This window comes from Tigriopus californicus, chromosome 8 (assembly GCF_007210705.1).
Source record: "Tigriopus californicus strain San Diego chromosome 8, Tcal_SD_v2.1, whole genome shotgun sequence".
Lineage (NCBI taxonomy): Eukaryota > Metazoa > Arthropoda > Copepoda > Harpacticoida > Harpacticidae > Tigriopus > Tigriopus californicus.
Window position 1 is genome coordinate 15,152,925 of NC_081447.1, and position 15,508 is coordinate 15,168,432.

Below are 15,508 nucleotides of genomic sequence, written 5' to 3' on the forward strand. Positions count from 1 at the left end.
ACCTAGATCACGGTCGCCATGTATTGCTCGAATCAAGTTCAACGAGAACAAGACACGAGACTTAGTGAAACTTAAGACTAGCTAAGAAATGAATAGTGTTGACATGGAGAGAGTAAGTCGTAGACTCTCTTTTTATTCATAGCTAAACATGGCTTTATATACAGAGAAGAGCATTGCGCTTACGGCGCCTGTTCCAAGTCTGTCGTAACATGTTGGAGCATAGAGTCCCTCTTTGGGATCAGGGTGTGGTTCTCTCATGACGATGCTTTAGTTCGTATACAGATAACTGCACCCCACTCTTAGATCTCGCTTTTGTTGTATCTACAATCAATCTGTTTCCCTCTTCCTATAGTCATTTCAATTTTCAACCAGAGGTTGTCCCAACAGTACTCGTTCCAAACTGAGAAATGGCATGAGCAGAACTGTCAGTACGCAATATTGATCTTGTTTTTTCTTTTTCTCTTTCTTACCGCAATTTAAGTGACTCAGAGATGTGTCATAATGACGCTCCCGGATAACTAGTGATATGTACAATGCTGCAATGTGAAATCCCATCCATTGATCCTTTACCGTTTCAATCATGTTTCTCGTTATGAATATGAGGGTGACCTACCACTTTACTACTCCCTTGTCCTTCTTCAAGGAGGGCTTCCATGAAAAGCTCATGGAGTTACTGATTTCAACATCATGTTTTTCATTTCTGTAATCGCACTATGAACCCGACCTCTTTCTTAATTTGTTCATGGTAGATATTTGTTGATCAAAAGGCTCATTCATGTGTGCTTTTCGGATAATACGCGATTTCAAACTTTTGTTAGAGCCCCCCAAAAATCCGTTTTTCGAAAAAAGTGTTGTACAAATGTGTGACAGGTTTCGATATTGCAATATTTTCGTATTCAGTATTACGAAGCATGATTGAAATTACGAATACATTTAATCAGCCCATGTATTGATCCGCCTTGATGTAAAAAGTGAGGATAATGCAACCAGAGATGATCATCACCAAACCTAAAATTGTTATGAGAAAAAGGCCCAAAAATGCAAAAAGGAGATTGCTCAAATTAGGGTATTACTTACTTGTTGGTAGCATGAACCAGTAGAAAGGCCAAGCATTGAAACCTAAGAAAAAAGGCAACCAAAAGACAATCAAGATGGGCAGTCTCAAGATCAACCATTGCAAGAGAAAGCCTTTTCTCATGGTTAATGAGCCCGCGAGCAATATTGTATTGCTGGCCGCACTGGGTATAAGGGCCCCTAACATGATCAAACGTGGTGTCATCGAAATTTCGTGCTCTTGGCCTATCATCACCACGATAATCCAGATGATAAAGGCCACGTCCATGCAAATGTTGAGGAGGGCAAACACTTGTGTGGCCAACTTCAGATCCGGGCTCAGCGGACAAGATTTGCGGTCGTTCTCCATGGTAATGGGCCAAAATTGGTTTGGGATGTCTGTCGAGATATCCGTAGGTAGCGCACTATTTTAGGATTTGTGTTTGGGTCCTCTTTGAACGCAGAAACTGAAATTGAGATTGATAAGTGTTATCAAATGAACCGGTTTCCGTTAGTCAAGATGAATTCATACTGTAGAGAGGTCTTTTCTTAGGAATCGTATCTCACGTGACACAAGACAGCAGGGTGGTCTACCGAAACAGTAACACTGACCTAAAAAGGAGGAAAGTGCTGTCCGTCTGGAGGTGGGGGGAAATTATCAGTCTAGCCAAGGCGTCCTCGTTACAACCAGCAGAGTGGAAAAAATCAAAGACACACTTGTGATGCTGTCTGAGAATTTACAGAATGATTTTAAGCCTTTTTCCATAGTAAGCGACTGATGAAAAACCTTACGTCAAAACATAGTTAAAAGTGTAATGCTTATATTAATGGTATGATTTAGCCGACTGAAAGTGACACAATGGAAAAGTACATGGCCGAAACTGCCAGTTTTGTGCAGTGTTGAGGCCAGAGCCAAGACTATGGACACGCTCAAGGCTGGCAAGATGCCAATGGAGTTGGGCGAGGCTTTCGGTGTATTTCCACGAGAAGTGGATAACAAAGTACAGCCCTGTCAAAGATGAAAATGTGAAATCTGACAATCCTGGCGTTATATTCCGGCGGCCAAAACATCGAGGGTTCCCAACCTTCATTAGGCAAAAGATGGATCATTTATAGCGTAGCACAAGGTTTTTCATCAGTCCCTCGATTTAATATAAGGCCAATCTTTGAGTGTGGGGGAAACAACTCTATATGACACCAAAAGTGGCCCTTAATATTTCTCCGCACAACAGACAAAAACAACAGACCTGACAGGACTGGCCAGTCAAGTTGGGGATGAAGCACACAGGTTTGGTTATGCCTAGCTTTGAATAATTTTTCCTTCATGGTTGACTATGTCAATGTGCCCTGTTGTAAGAACATGCACCACTTGAATCTACTTTGGCTTCCAAGAGATTTGCCGTCAAATTTTGCCACCTCTGGCATGGAGAAATTTTGAGTCATTTTCAGAATGTTTGAAGAGAATGAAGACTTTTTTGAAATGAAAGATAAAGGTCAGTCACATCTTTAAAATTTACCCGTAAAATGGTTACGTAAATCTTTTGTATTAATATCTATCCAAAAATACATAATCATAATTCAATTTAAAAGCCAATATGTTTATAGCGAACTGAGTATCAATGTTTTTGTTCTATTTGAATCATAAGCTTGGCTTTAGCATTTGTAAAACTGAACACATGCCAATTGTCTACTCTGCTATTAAATGAAATCTACAATAGCCCCCTTACGCTGCCCGAAATATGTTTTACGTTTTGCACTCCAGAGGGCGCTTTGTCATTCAGCCTCTACCAAATAAAGGGCAGATTGGGCCAATTTCTTGTTATTGAATTATAATGCGTTTGTGTTGTTTTTGACTAATTCTATCAAAATCTTATTTTCAATTAGTGCCTTGGGTCACATAGTGTCCGGAAAATAAATTGTGTTCAAGGGAAGACAAGAGCAGTTTATGTAGCAATCTACCGTGCCTCTTCCCGTTTTCTTTGGGCCGTGTGACGTTGCAAATAAGGGCCCTTATAAAGCCAAATAATATTAAAACAATGAGTAAAGCTTGACAATTGCCACTGTTTAGCACAAGTATCTACCACATTGAAATCAACCGAAGTGTCTTGTAGACACTGGATTGGTATTTTTTGAAGAAAACATCATTAGCTTTATGTAGCAAATAAATATTAGCGACTATTTCTTAATAAATGACTCTCCAATTTGTTGACCTTTTTAGATGGGCATTTTTTTTGTAGTGTTGCAAAAGGGGTTTCCAAGTCCCTCACACCTTAATGGTTAGGAGAAACATATTTTAGGGGCCAGAAAGGATTCCATTAGGAAGTTAGTTCATAAGGAAGTTGGTAGTAGAATATCCAGTGAAATTGCAACATAAAATGCTCTTAATTCCTTCCTCTTATAAACAGTCATCATAATTTTGACACTGAATTGAGGATATTTTATAATCCAATGTATTTGAACATCCTCTCTAGTCAATTTGAGTAGAATAGGCCAAGGTACAGTCAATGGGAGGACCTTAGTTTACATGAGGTGTATGTGTCTAACATTAGTGCCTTCAACTAAAGCTAAATAATGATTCAGCTTAGAGGAAAACATCCTGCCAATGTGAGTCTGACCCTGTAACAGACGTTGATTACATAATGCCCAAATGTGTAAAGAACTGACATTCTTTGACCTTGTTGCACCACAATTGCCTATTAAAATGTATTTGCCACCTTGACAGGTTCCTCTTGACGCAGCCCTGTCCTGACACGCCTTCATGTCTCAAGCTTTCTACAATTTCTCGAGCATGGACAAGTAACATAAAAAAAGAGTTTAACGGTTTTAAGTAATTGATTTAAAGTCTATTTCCTGAATCAGGAGAACAATAGCTTCACCATTCAATAAACTTTTATATCAACTTCAGCATTAATGCGAGAAGAATAAAGGAGATCAAAAATCCATGCTTTGCTTGCCATTCATGAGCTACAAAGACCTCAGACGTTGTATCTGAGTTCGACCCCTGTCGACGCTTCTGGGCCTACTATTTGACGATTTCGTGATTGGCTTGTTCTCGATCAGAACAAATTTTGGGCTCGGTTCATATTTCTAAAGGTCCGTGACAATGGCAAGTCTTGGGTTGGTTGCGTCAGCTGAGAAAAAGGCAATGAAGCTAGTGATGCCAAATCGGAGAAAAGGCGACCAGTTTTTAATTTGTTTCTGGTGAAATCCGTCGTGGAACTTATGGCCATCAATTTAACCAAAACCCATAAGATGAAATTCGATTGGCTGCTTAAACAACAGGCTAATCTTGTGCTATCGTTGTTGTGCGATATTGTGTTAAAAAACAATGGGACAGTCAACCAACAATTGATGTGGAGAGCTAGTCCCCTAGATTAGAAGACGACGAGTGCATCCAAGCTTTCCATGCGTCGAAATTTTGAGCCTTCAATAAGTTACGACTTAGGCGGGCTGGGATATCGTATTGGTAACGCATCCGCTTTCCAGTTTGTGAATCATGGTTCGATCCCTGGCTAGCCAAGTCCAAGCTTCCTTGTGGTATTTAAATTACAGCATGAATTGCTCCTTTAACTGACCTTGTAACAAACAATTAAACAAGAACAAAGGTACGATTTTGAAGGTTTCTATGTTTCCGTTTTTTCTAACCACCGGCGTCAAAAAGAGCGCCATGGGCCATTTGGCTTGTTTACGGCTGCTGGGACTAGTCTGGGCCGAAACGGATTTTTGGCTTTTATTACCATTACCATGGTCTGAATCACAAATCTTATATTTGCTTTGAATCAATGCATAGGCACCAAGGCACACATTTGAATAAAAAAAATTCTCAATTGCTGGCATGGCAAATTTCTGTGTCTCAAGTACTTTAATCTCGGTCAATCGACAGAGCTTATTACTGCGTTAGTGAGATGGCACACGTCGAAGAATCTGATCACTTTCATTGATTTAATGACTTGGTTCTTAAAATGCAGAGATTGGGCTAGATGGTAAGTTATTGATGATACGATAATCATTAGGATCTACTCAAGACATTAAAATGTATATAGAATAAAGGATGCAGATCAAGCGATAAAATGATAGAATAAATGGGGAAGGGGGAGAAGAGAAGAATACTTCTTACATATGTATCAAGTGAACAAATGAAAGAGGATTCATAAGAAACGTGACAATTGGGTTTTATACTTTGCCAATATCTTTTACAAACGACAGCAGAGGGGCAATGTGATGCTCCTAGTGAAACGCCTGCGGAGTTGACGCACCAAACTTCACCACGTTGCTTTTTATTGCACTAAAAGTCATCCCATTGAACTCGACCACAAGACTATACGATTCAAATCTTCTTGCAGCTTTAAAAAGTCGGAGTCGTTCCTTATTCCACGGAATATCTTCGTATCGTCAGCAAAACTTATCATGCGAGTACCAGTGGATACTTGCATGTGGTTCACGAACATCTAAAATAATATTGGCCTCAAGACAACCTTCGAAGTCACCGGTTTTCCATCAGAATGAACGGTATTCATGACAACCCTCCGTTTCCTTTTGTTTAGCCATGGAGTACGGAAGTAGTGGAGAGGAAAGCTCTCTGAAACCCTGCTAAAAGACGTTTCAGTTTTGCGTTACTTCCTAATCGAGTACTTGAACTTAAAGATGGAATTCGTTGAGCACTCTCTCAGCGGGAATGCACAAGATCAGTAGGTAACACATAGCTCCAGAAAACCTTGCTAGAAGACGTTTGATCTTCGACCGAGCTTTCCACTCCGATACTGACGTACTCCATGGTTTAGCCAACTTGTTATCCAGTCTGCCGATACCGGACGGCTTCCTTCAATTTGTTTATGAGTACATGATGGGGAACATGTCAAACGCCTTCGAAAGATCGAGATATTTTGCGCCCACTACTGGTGTTTTATCTTCCAATCTACTCGTCACGAATGAGGAATGATCTTTAAAGGTTAGGTGATTACATTTTTTACTTACTGCCGTGAGATAAAGTAGTGTCACAGGGCTGTTCCGGCGCTCTCTTAGGCAGTTTGGACTATCTTGAGCACATCCTTGTTAGCACGATAATGGCCTTAATCATGAATGTCATAATTTTAAATCAAAGAATAAACCCTTTGGCACACGTTTCATTCAAAAATGATCAATTACCCAACCTTGAGCCAAATATCTGCTTTTTAAGTTTATGTCTTTAAATCTACTGGCCGGCTCCTTTGCGGCTTGTACTTTTGTGGCGGCAAAACCAAACTCACTGATAATCAGTTCTGTTGATCAAACATGTTTATCGTACTTGACTCTCATAATTAATTCAAGCAATTCGTCTCTTACAGTGGCTCACGTCATATCAATATTCAAAGGGGGTGACAAATCCAACCCAGCCAATTACCGACCTATATCACTCACATCCAATATTTCCATGGTATTTGAAAAAGTCATGAAGGCTAAGCTGGTACAATATTTAGATAGCATTGACATTATACCCTCGGGGCAACACGGCTTCCGTTCTCGTCACAGTACCATTACCCAATTGATTCAGCATTTCGACAATATTATAACAAAATCACAAACTTATGACTCGGTGGATGTAATATATCTAGATTTTGCGAAGGCCTTCGACAAAGTGGACCACGGGCTCTTACTTCAGCGTTTAGTATCAACTGGTGTCCATGGGAAAGTGCTTAATTTCATAAAAGGGTTTTTAAAAGAGTGTAAGCAATATATTAGAGTGGATAATACGCTAAGTAACGTGTCAAGTGTATTATCAGGCGTACCACAAGGCACCGTTCTTGGGCCTATACTCTTCATTATTTTTGTATCGCCACTACAGCATCTAGCAACAAGCTCCACTGTAAAGAACGAATGATTGTACTTCAGGGTTGGAGGACGATTTGGAAAATATATATAGATGGGTATTGGCAAATAATATGACATTTAATAACAAATTCAGTCTTATGACATCCGGTAATATCCCATCAGCTTCAAAATACATGGCCAGCAGGGGCCACCCCATTCAGCAAGTTGGGTCAGTTAGAGATCTAGGGGTGATTATTCAGGATACCGGTAAATTCGATGTGCACATTGAGGTCAAGGTGGCTAAGGCCTTTCAAACATGCGGATGTATATACCGAACATTTAAATCCCGTGATTCAATGACTATGCTGACTCTCTTTAAATCTATTGTCCAACCCCATCTAGAATGTGCATCTCCTGTTTGGGCACAAGTGAGCTCTGTCGGACTTTAAAGAATAGAAAAGGTCCAACGATGTTTTACACGTAATATATCTGAAATGTGTAACCTCTCTTATTGGGAGAGACTAAAACGGCTAGGGATTTATTGTACTCAACGAAGATATGAAAGATGCCTTATTTTATATGTTTTTAAATGCATTCACATGCAATGCCCAAATGCAGAAATAAATTATAACGAGAATGACCGTAGGGGTATAACGTGTGAGGTGAGAGTACAGTCTAGTCATAATGAAACTAGACTTGTTAAAACCATAAAATCCTCGTTTATTCTATATAGAGCTCCTAGCCTATATAATCTTTTACCCACCAACCTTAGACAATTCTACCTATTGGATGATCCAATGCCATCTTTTAAGCCAACTTAGATAGGTTTTTAAACACGATTCCAGACCAGCCATATGTACAAGGCCTGTCTCGATCTGCCAATTCTTCTTGTCTTTTAATTTATTACTGGGGATTCCATCCCTTGTATTGGTGGACAATCGGAGAAGAAAAAAAATTAGTAAATACTCAGATGAAAAGTGTTCCGAAAAGTTTATTTTTTTGATTTAAAACGATTACATTCATCGTGAAGGCTAGGTTAAAAAAGGAAAAAATACATGTAACGGCTCAAGCTAGTCCAAGCCGCCTAAGAGTGCCTGCCCTACCGGCCCCGTGACACTATTTCATCTTGCCGCGGTAAGAAAAAAGGAATCACCAAACCTTTCAAGATCATATCTCATTGCAAATGTTCCATCAAGTTTGTAACACAGGATCGTCAGGTTCAAAAGCCATGTTGTGAGTCACCAAGAATAAACCTGCCCTCTAGACAGGGTGGGCAATTTTGAGAATTAGCGTGACTTTTGGACACCAAGTGGACAAAAGTGGACAAAAGTGAACAAAAGTGGGCAGAGCGTGTCCAAAAGTAAGTACAATTGTCCAAAAGGGGGTTGATGAGCAAACACTTCTAAAAGTTCAAAAAGTCAAAGCCACACTACAATCAAGGCATTTAGTGGCAGGGTAATTTTAACTAAAATCAAGTTTTAAATTAAAAAAAGCTTAGCAGCTGGTTACTTAATATCCAATAATGCTTTTTTTAAATCTATAATGCATAATATGTTTGCAAGAAGTACATGAATTACTCTTTTATCATACATCTGAAAACTAAGAAAACTCCGAGAGAATTCTTTCAAAAACATAGTGATTCTTCTCATTTCCTGACAAGAAACGCATCTTGAAAAGTTGAAAAATATGCCTAACAGTGTATCAAGTAACTTACTTTTGGAAAAACCCATAAATATAGTGAAATATGTCATTATGAAATTTTACCAATAGGTAAGTGGTAAATTTTTAGTATTAGCACGTTTTTAGAAAAAAATACCAAATGTCTGATGATTTTAAACAAATAATATTGCTGCAAAAAAAAAATGTCGAATAAATGAATCTATATAACCAAAATATACTGTTTAGCTATCCTAGTTTTTGAATACTTTGCACCAGCCGTATTCTACTAGAGGGAAACTTTGCTCCTTGCTTGCTGTCTAATCAAAAGTAAGAAAAAAAAGAGTGAAGTACTTGTCTTTTAAACATCTTTTTTGGGTATGTTAGAGGTATATGGCAAAGGTTTTTAAGACTTATTTTGCATGTGTCATGTAGAATTTCCTTTAGATTTGTAGTTTTAAAGGTTCGTATTTTTGTCCACTTTTGCCCACTTTTGACCACCCTTATTTTTGGACACTTTTGGACAGGGGTGGACAAAAGAGTCCAAAAATGTAATGCCCATCCTGCCTCTAGATGAGCAATAGTGATGTCTTGCAGCGAGCTTTCCATCAGTTTGCACGGGATGGAGGTCAAGGATATTGGTATGTAATTCTTACTCTGCGGGAATCCCCAACTTTAAATATGGGACACACATTGGCCTCTCGTCATTCTAAGGATACAAAACCTTCCTGAAGCATTCTGTTTAATATGATGGCTAGTCGGACATTTAGGCAAGCCCTGGTACCAGCAAACAAACTTGCCTGCCATGCCAGTGATGAAAGATTGGCGTTTCGAACTGGTTTTAACGAAGCTGATCTTTCCTCATGTATCCCAATGTGAAAGAAGGGTCAGCTTCTCAAAAACGTGTTTGAAACCCCAAACTTGCATCACTGACACTGGTACCAGCAAACAAAGGAACCTGCCAAAGCTTGGGTGTCCCTCAGGGCTCCATTTTGGGTCTTCTCCTTTTCATTATCTTCATTGCTCCCCTTCAGAAGCTTGGTAGTAGTAATGTCAGTATCTCTTCTTATGTTGATGATACAAAATTGGTAGTTGGTAGGTATGGTCAGAACTCCGGTTGTCTGTTAGAGGTCCTAGACCAAATCTACTCCTGGGTAGCTGCGAGTAACATAGCACTGAATGGAATGAAATTCCGCTCAATGACCTTTGGGTCGACGCCATTAGACACTCCACTATTAGATGATGAAGGTAAGGACATTGAGCAGGTCTCATCCATTAAGGATTTAGGTGTGGTCCTCCAAGATAATGGATGAGCCTATCCAGTTGAAAGTTGGTAAAGCTTTTCATACATGTGGTTGGATATATCTCACGTTTAAGTCCAGAGATAGTATCACGATGCTAACTCTGTACAAGTCGATTGTTCAGCCGCATCTTGAATATGCCTCTCCCATTTGGGCTCTAATTAGCTTAGCAGGTTTGCAAAAGCTCGAGCAGGTCCAAAGATATTTTTCTAGGAACATTGAGGATATGAGAGAGCTCTCGTATTGGGAGAGGTTAGAAAGGATGGGATTGTACAGTATTCAGAGAAGCTACGAGAGGTATCTGATATTGTACGTTTTCAAAAGCATTCATGAGCCTTGTCCCGACCCAGGATTTAGGGTCAATCGTAGTGACCGTAAATATTCGTAGGGCTTATGTAGGCGTTGATCCAATAGCAGGATTTAAGCCAGACTTGGATAAGTTTTTGACTAAAATTCCGGATCAATCTTATATTCAAGCATTAGCCAAATCAGCCAAATCTAATTGGTTGGTCGATCAAATAATATATATAAATAAAAGTCAGGTAAAATGAACAATCTTCTCGTCTTGAGCTGCTGGAATTCCAATCACGGTAGCGGTAAGGAAGTCCGAAAAAACTTGGAGAAGACAAATCCAAAATGGTCGATAAGAATCTTCGCGATATTTTGTTCGTCATCGCATAAGGCACCACCGCCGTTATAAATGGGTCCAATCTTGACCTTGGCCTTCTTAACTGAAGTCACATATCCGTAAAAATCCCGATCATTTCTCGCTTCCGACAACCTCTCTTCATAAGAAAGTTCAGCGGCCTTCACCCACTCTTTGATGGAGGCATAAACATCTCTATGACTTTGATGACGAGTCTTTTTGTTCGACTTGTGTACAGTGAAAGACTCGAGTCCTCTGCTGTACTGTCCCCAGCACTAGCCCTACTTCAATCCTCAAACCGGATTCAATCAGGGTGTTCCATCCTAGCGTAAAGCCGCCCTAACTCGTTCTAATTGTTGAGACCCACGCTTGGGGCAATCGGCTTTGATCTGCCCTTCCACCTTGAAGTGAAATCATGGCTGAATTTTGTTCCTCAGGATGATTCGTATTTTCTTTCCATCAATTTCTACAAAATCCGGGATCTCTCCTTTTGGGACAACTCGAACTCGCCTATGCCAAGTAGTCAACCCGCTCAGTCTCGGATCATGAAAATCTGCAAACCTTTCCATCTGCAATCCGGAAACAACTGTGGCGAAGGCAGCCACTGATTGAATCAAATCATCGTCACTCACATGCTCAAAGTCGTTCAGAAACCACAAAAAAACACAAAATTGTCGAAAAAATCAACCTAATTTAACTACCCTTACTCTTCTATCAGCTTGCTGATGTTGAACGATCAAATCAATGAACACTAAAATATGAGCCAAAATGCCTATGTTTTGATTCAAAACTTTGAAATTTGAGATGCAGAGTATGGTCTTATTTCTTCACAAAACAACTCATTAGATCTGACAAAAAGTTCTGCCTTCAGAGGATGGAAATATATAGCTTAGGTACTCTTCATTTAAACCTAATTTAAAGGTAACGGAGTTTCTTGCAAGATATGCCACTTAGAAAACATATTTATCGTTCGCGATTTGTGAGATGAATGATGCTTGGCATTAATGTTCGTCAGAATTTTGTTCTTCTTAAAAAATTAAAAATCAATAACGCACCTAGTTTTATACTCCAAAAGAGCAGGTTTTTGTCAAATGAATTGGAAGTTTGTTATTTTCTAATCTCACGAGGTAATCTATTCCACAGTTCGGGCACTCTCACAAAGAAGGAATGAGAACGAATTTTGGTTCTTGCATAAGGTTCATGGACTGGACAACTCAGAATTCGGCGGGTAGTCGGTCCTCATGCCTCGTTGCCCCGGCACCGAAGGGAGACAGGGTTCCAAATGATTTTAGTTGAACCTTGTTGGACGACAATTTGTTTGCGAGGATGAGGTCTGATGTATCCTCCGAGTGTGAAGTGTACGAAGCTTGAGCACTTCTATACGAGCTTCATAGCTGGAATGATATAGTCCAGGAAAACCCTTTGTTGCTCGGCGTTGGAACATCTTTAATCTACGTACGTGAGATATCTCCAAAATTTAGAGGAGACCAAACTCGCCTAGTATTTTTTCTCGTACCAGCTATGATAATGGGCGCAAGATACAAATATAATAACGCAGCCTCTACAACGCAAACTCTTCTACTCCACAAGGAATGGTACACATGGTACAGTTTTTTAGCCTCTCCAACTGGCCCCGAGGAATGCCAAGAACATGGAAACCTTATCTCACATCTACTTTGCCGAGCTTACTCATTCCTCTATACATTTGACTTGAAAATTTGAATCCAATTCAGCCATAATGTACAATATATATTGCAACCTTAACAATTTGCATTACAAATATTACGTTAAAAAAATGGCATATTTTTGGCCAAAGCGCTCAAGTAAGAGGATTTTGTTTCTTTCGAAGGAAGAAGTGTGAGATTTTGGTGGAGTGAGGCCGCTTTCGATCGACTTTGGGAAAGCTATTTGGAAAACGGGGAGGAATAAGTACATCATTGATGGGGCCATGGAAGAATGAATTGACAAGTGTCGGTTTCTCGTCATCTCTGATATCAAATGATGAGTAAGCTGCCTCAAATTGTCTAAACCTTTTTTGTGTTTCGACAAACTCTTGCTCCAAATTTTTGGCAGGTTTAGGTTCCTAAAATGTATGAATCCTAAAATGTAAGAATGTTCAGTGTAAGCAGAAAAATTGACTAGTTTAATTGATCCTAAAATGCGAATATTTGAAATAAGTATTAGACCAGTCTTTGTTGGTGTTGGCAACAAGGTTGATGACCCTGATCATATTCTTTGAAATGATTTTATCAATTATTCTCCTGCGGGGATACTGTTTGTGGTGATAGCGTGTCTAAGGATTCTGAGATATGGGTGAATAAGGTGTTGGCGAATGTTTAACGTTTGTCCAATGGATATGAAGATGCTGGTGAATATACAAATAATCGGTTAGGACCATGGAAAATTAGCACTGATCTTGATTAAGGAATTAATTGTTTTGCTGAAGACAAAGTTGCTGACCTCAAGACAAATCCTTTGTCGCCTCTTCCTCATTTTTCTTCTTTTTGGTTTGGTTTTTCAAGGGCTTTTCCAACCGCTACAGGGAATGTAATCCCCAGCACAACAAAAATGAAGGGTTATAATCCATCTATGATCTTCAATCTTTATATAATATTTGGTCTACCAGCGAGTTCCAGTTGGCAGACCAAGCAGGTCCTTGAATGTAGACTGTTTTGTGGGCTCCCCTACCGCTGCTGGGATTGGAATTCCATCAGTTCAAGACGAGAAATTTATTCATTTTACTTAAATTTTATTTAAGTATATTATTTAATCGCCCAGCGAATAAGAGTTGGCTGATCTGGCTAACCCTTGAATATAAGGTTGATCGAGAATTTTAGTCAAAAACTTGTCTAAGTATGACTTAAATCCTGCTACAGGATCAACAAGGCCTACATACGCCCTATGAATATTTGAAGGCAGCAAATTGAACAATGAAGGAGCCCGAGAAAGAAGAGAGCTGGACTTCATTGTTTGAACTAGCCTGGATTCTCGAGGGCTTGAAGGTGCTCTCAAAACGCACGTTAACTTCTACGGTCACTGCAATTGACCCTAAATCCTGGGTTGGGACAAAGCTCATGGATGCTTTTGAAAACGTACAATATCAGATACCGTTCGTACTTTCGCTGAACACTGTACAGTCCCAACTTTTTTAGCCTCTCCCAATACGAGAGCTCTCTCATATCCTCAATGTTCCTGGTAAGACATCTTTGGACTTGTTCGAGCTTTTGCAAATCTGCTGAACTGATTGGAGCCCAAATGGGAGAGGCATATTCAAGATGACAATCGACTTGTACAGAGTTAGCATCGTGATAATATCTCTGGACTTAAACGTGAAAATTGAAAACGCAAGAAATTGCGCAAGATAGCAAATTCTTCCAGCTTTTCAAACGACTGAGATGTCGATTTCGAAATGGGAATATACCCATCAGGACTAACCTCCCACTCTACAACGCTAGCCGGAAAATTAAAGTCCCCTCCAAAGGAAACCTTCGAGCAAACTGCCTGATCCACATCTCATTTCCATTGAATTTGTTCCGACGATTCAGTGGTTTACTAGTGGACTGTATAATAAATAACTTTCTTTCGTTTTCCACCTTATATTTTTCTTCGTGTTCTCGTCACATCAACTCCTTAATCTTCTCTGTTAACTTTTTCTTCCTCTTCCGTTTCCTCTCTGTCAGGGAGCCCCTCAGCTTCACATTTCGCCCGAACAGAATTCGAGAGCTGACATAAAAGAGCTTACAGAACAAAAAGGGGGTCTGTTCATTGTTTCAATGGACAGGTCAAGCCCTCGGATATGACAAACTATCTTGCTGGTAGGGAATTCCTAAGAGGGAAAAAGGGATTATCAGGACGTACCTTGTCAACGAACTAAATCTTAGATTCTTCATCTAAGACCCCTGGTCCGAGCCAGGTTTCTTTTATGGAGATGAATGAAATCTCTCTCTCAGCGGCTAGTTTTTCTAAAATCTTAACTTTTGTGCTGTCTTTTTTAGAACTCTGACAATGCACGTTCAAATATAGCCCCTCTACGGGCCGCTCTTTTGACGGACCAAGTTAACATAACGATTTGGAACTAGAGATACTACTACGTATACAAATCAGAGAGAGAGTGCTAAAGCTAAACAAAAACATAACTTAGAAATAAACTTTGGCTTTTAAATTAATTACGTCTTACCAAAGAGCCGTGAAAACCCAAATCTAATTGGGTGAATGAAGGGCAATTCCCATTCATTCACCCACTAGTGATGTGTTACGATCCGGAAGGTCAGCTTTTTAGCTTGAAGGACCTCGGTTAGGGCTCCCATCACAAGCTAAAGAGAGTACAATATCAAAATAAAACCCCTTAAATGAGTGGCAAAACGCGAGCATGCCGTTCTAGGTCTCGGAACCAGGGCTGCTTTAAAACTCGTTCCTGATCTTGGGTCTTCATCTCTCCACCCTTTTCCGTTGGAATGGGAGCCCTACCAGAGATTCTTCAAGCTAAATAGCTGATTTTCCGGATCGAAACCCATCACTAATATAAACTCATTGTTTTTGAACGGAGTTGAAGGTTCAAAATTGAACCGCAATGGTGCGCAGACCTCACTGTCGTACTCTTCTAACACGTTTTTACTGGCGCTTTATTTTCTCTTTTTGGTGCTAGATGTCTTTTTATGAAACAACCATCCTACGTAGATGATGGTCAAACCCCAATAGGGATAGTCGACATTGTAAAAAACATTGGGATAATAATTGCGAGCAATCGTAAAATTGTCGAACATATTCCGACTTAACTAAAAAAAATATATTTTTTGCAAAAAAGTATTTCCGCGACCCTTATTGATTCAATATGATAACACTGTATGAGCTCATTTCAAGATAATTTATACGAAAGTTGTTCCTTTTGTTTTTAAAAAAGAAGTCAGCAACCAGAAGTCTTGACATTCGAACTAGCACTTTCAAAAATTAGAGCGTCCAGTTCGATATCAATTACATTTGCATCTCATTGAACTAGATCTGTTTCTGTTGTGTCGTGTGAAGTTTTGTTGAATATATCAACAAATCATCGCCAAGGTAAAGCCAG

At 39.6% G+C, this 15,508-nt stretch overlaps 1 protein-coding gene and 1 long non-coding RNA gene across 4 annotated transcripts; one reads left to right on the forward strand and one right to left on the reverse strand.

Moving 5' to 3' along the window:
- Positions 1-864: 864 nt before the first annotated feature.
- On the reverse strand, positions 865-1,944 carry LOC131885407 (uncharacterized). 3 transcript variants are annotated; one of them, XR_009373833.1, is made up of 4 exons: positions 1,846-1,860; positions 1,586-1,782; positions 1,078-1,520; positions 865-1,008 (listed from the first exon to the last, which is right to left on the reverse strand). XR_009373833.1 is itself a non-coding variant. In XM_059233440.1 (2 exons), exons 1-2 carry the CDS (start codon positions 1,421-1,423, stop codon positions 938-940), a joined length of 417 nt encoding a protein of 138 aa, XP_059089423.1. In that variant the 5' UTR covers positions 1,424-1,578; the 3' UTR covers positions 865-937. The 3 variants fall into 3 exon arrangements, 1 of the variants encoding a protein (XP_059089423.1); XR_009373832.1 differs by having other exon boundaries at positions 1,586-1,944; XM_059233440.1 differs by lacking the exons at positions 1,586-1,782; positions 1,846-1,860 and having other exon boundaries at positions 1,078-1,578.
- A 3,456-nt stretch (positions 1,945-5,400) lies between these two features.
- LOC131885410 (uncharacterized) lies at positions 5,401-6,797 on the forward strand. Its single transcript, XR_009373835.1, has 3 exons — positions 5,401-5,604; positions 5,835-6,001; positions 6,378-6,797. It is a non-coding gene; the product is annotated as an uncharacterized LOC131885410 (long non-coding RNA).
- Positions 6,798-15,508: the final 8,711 nt, after the last annotated feature.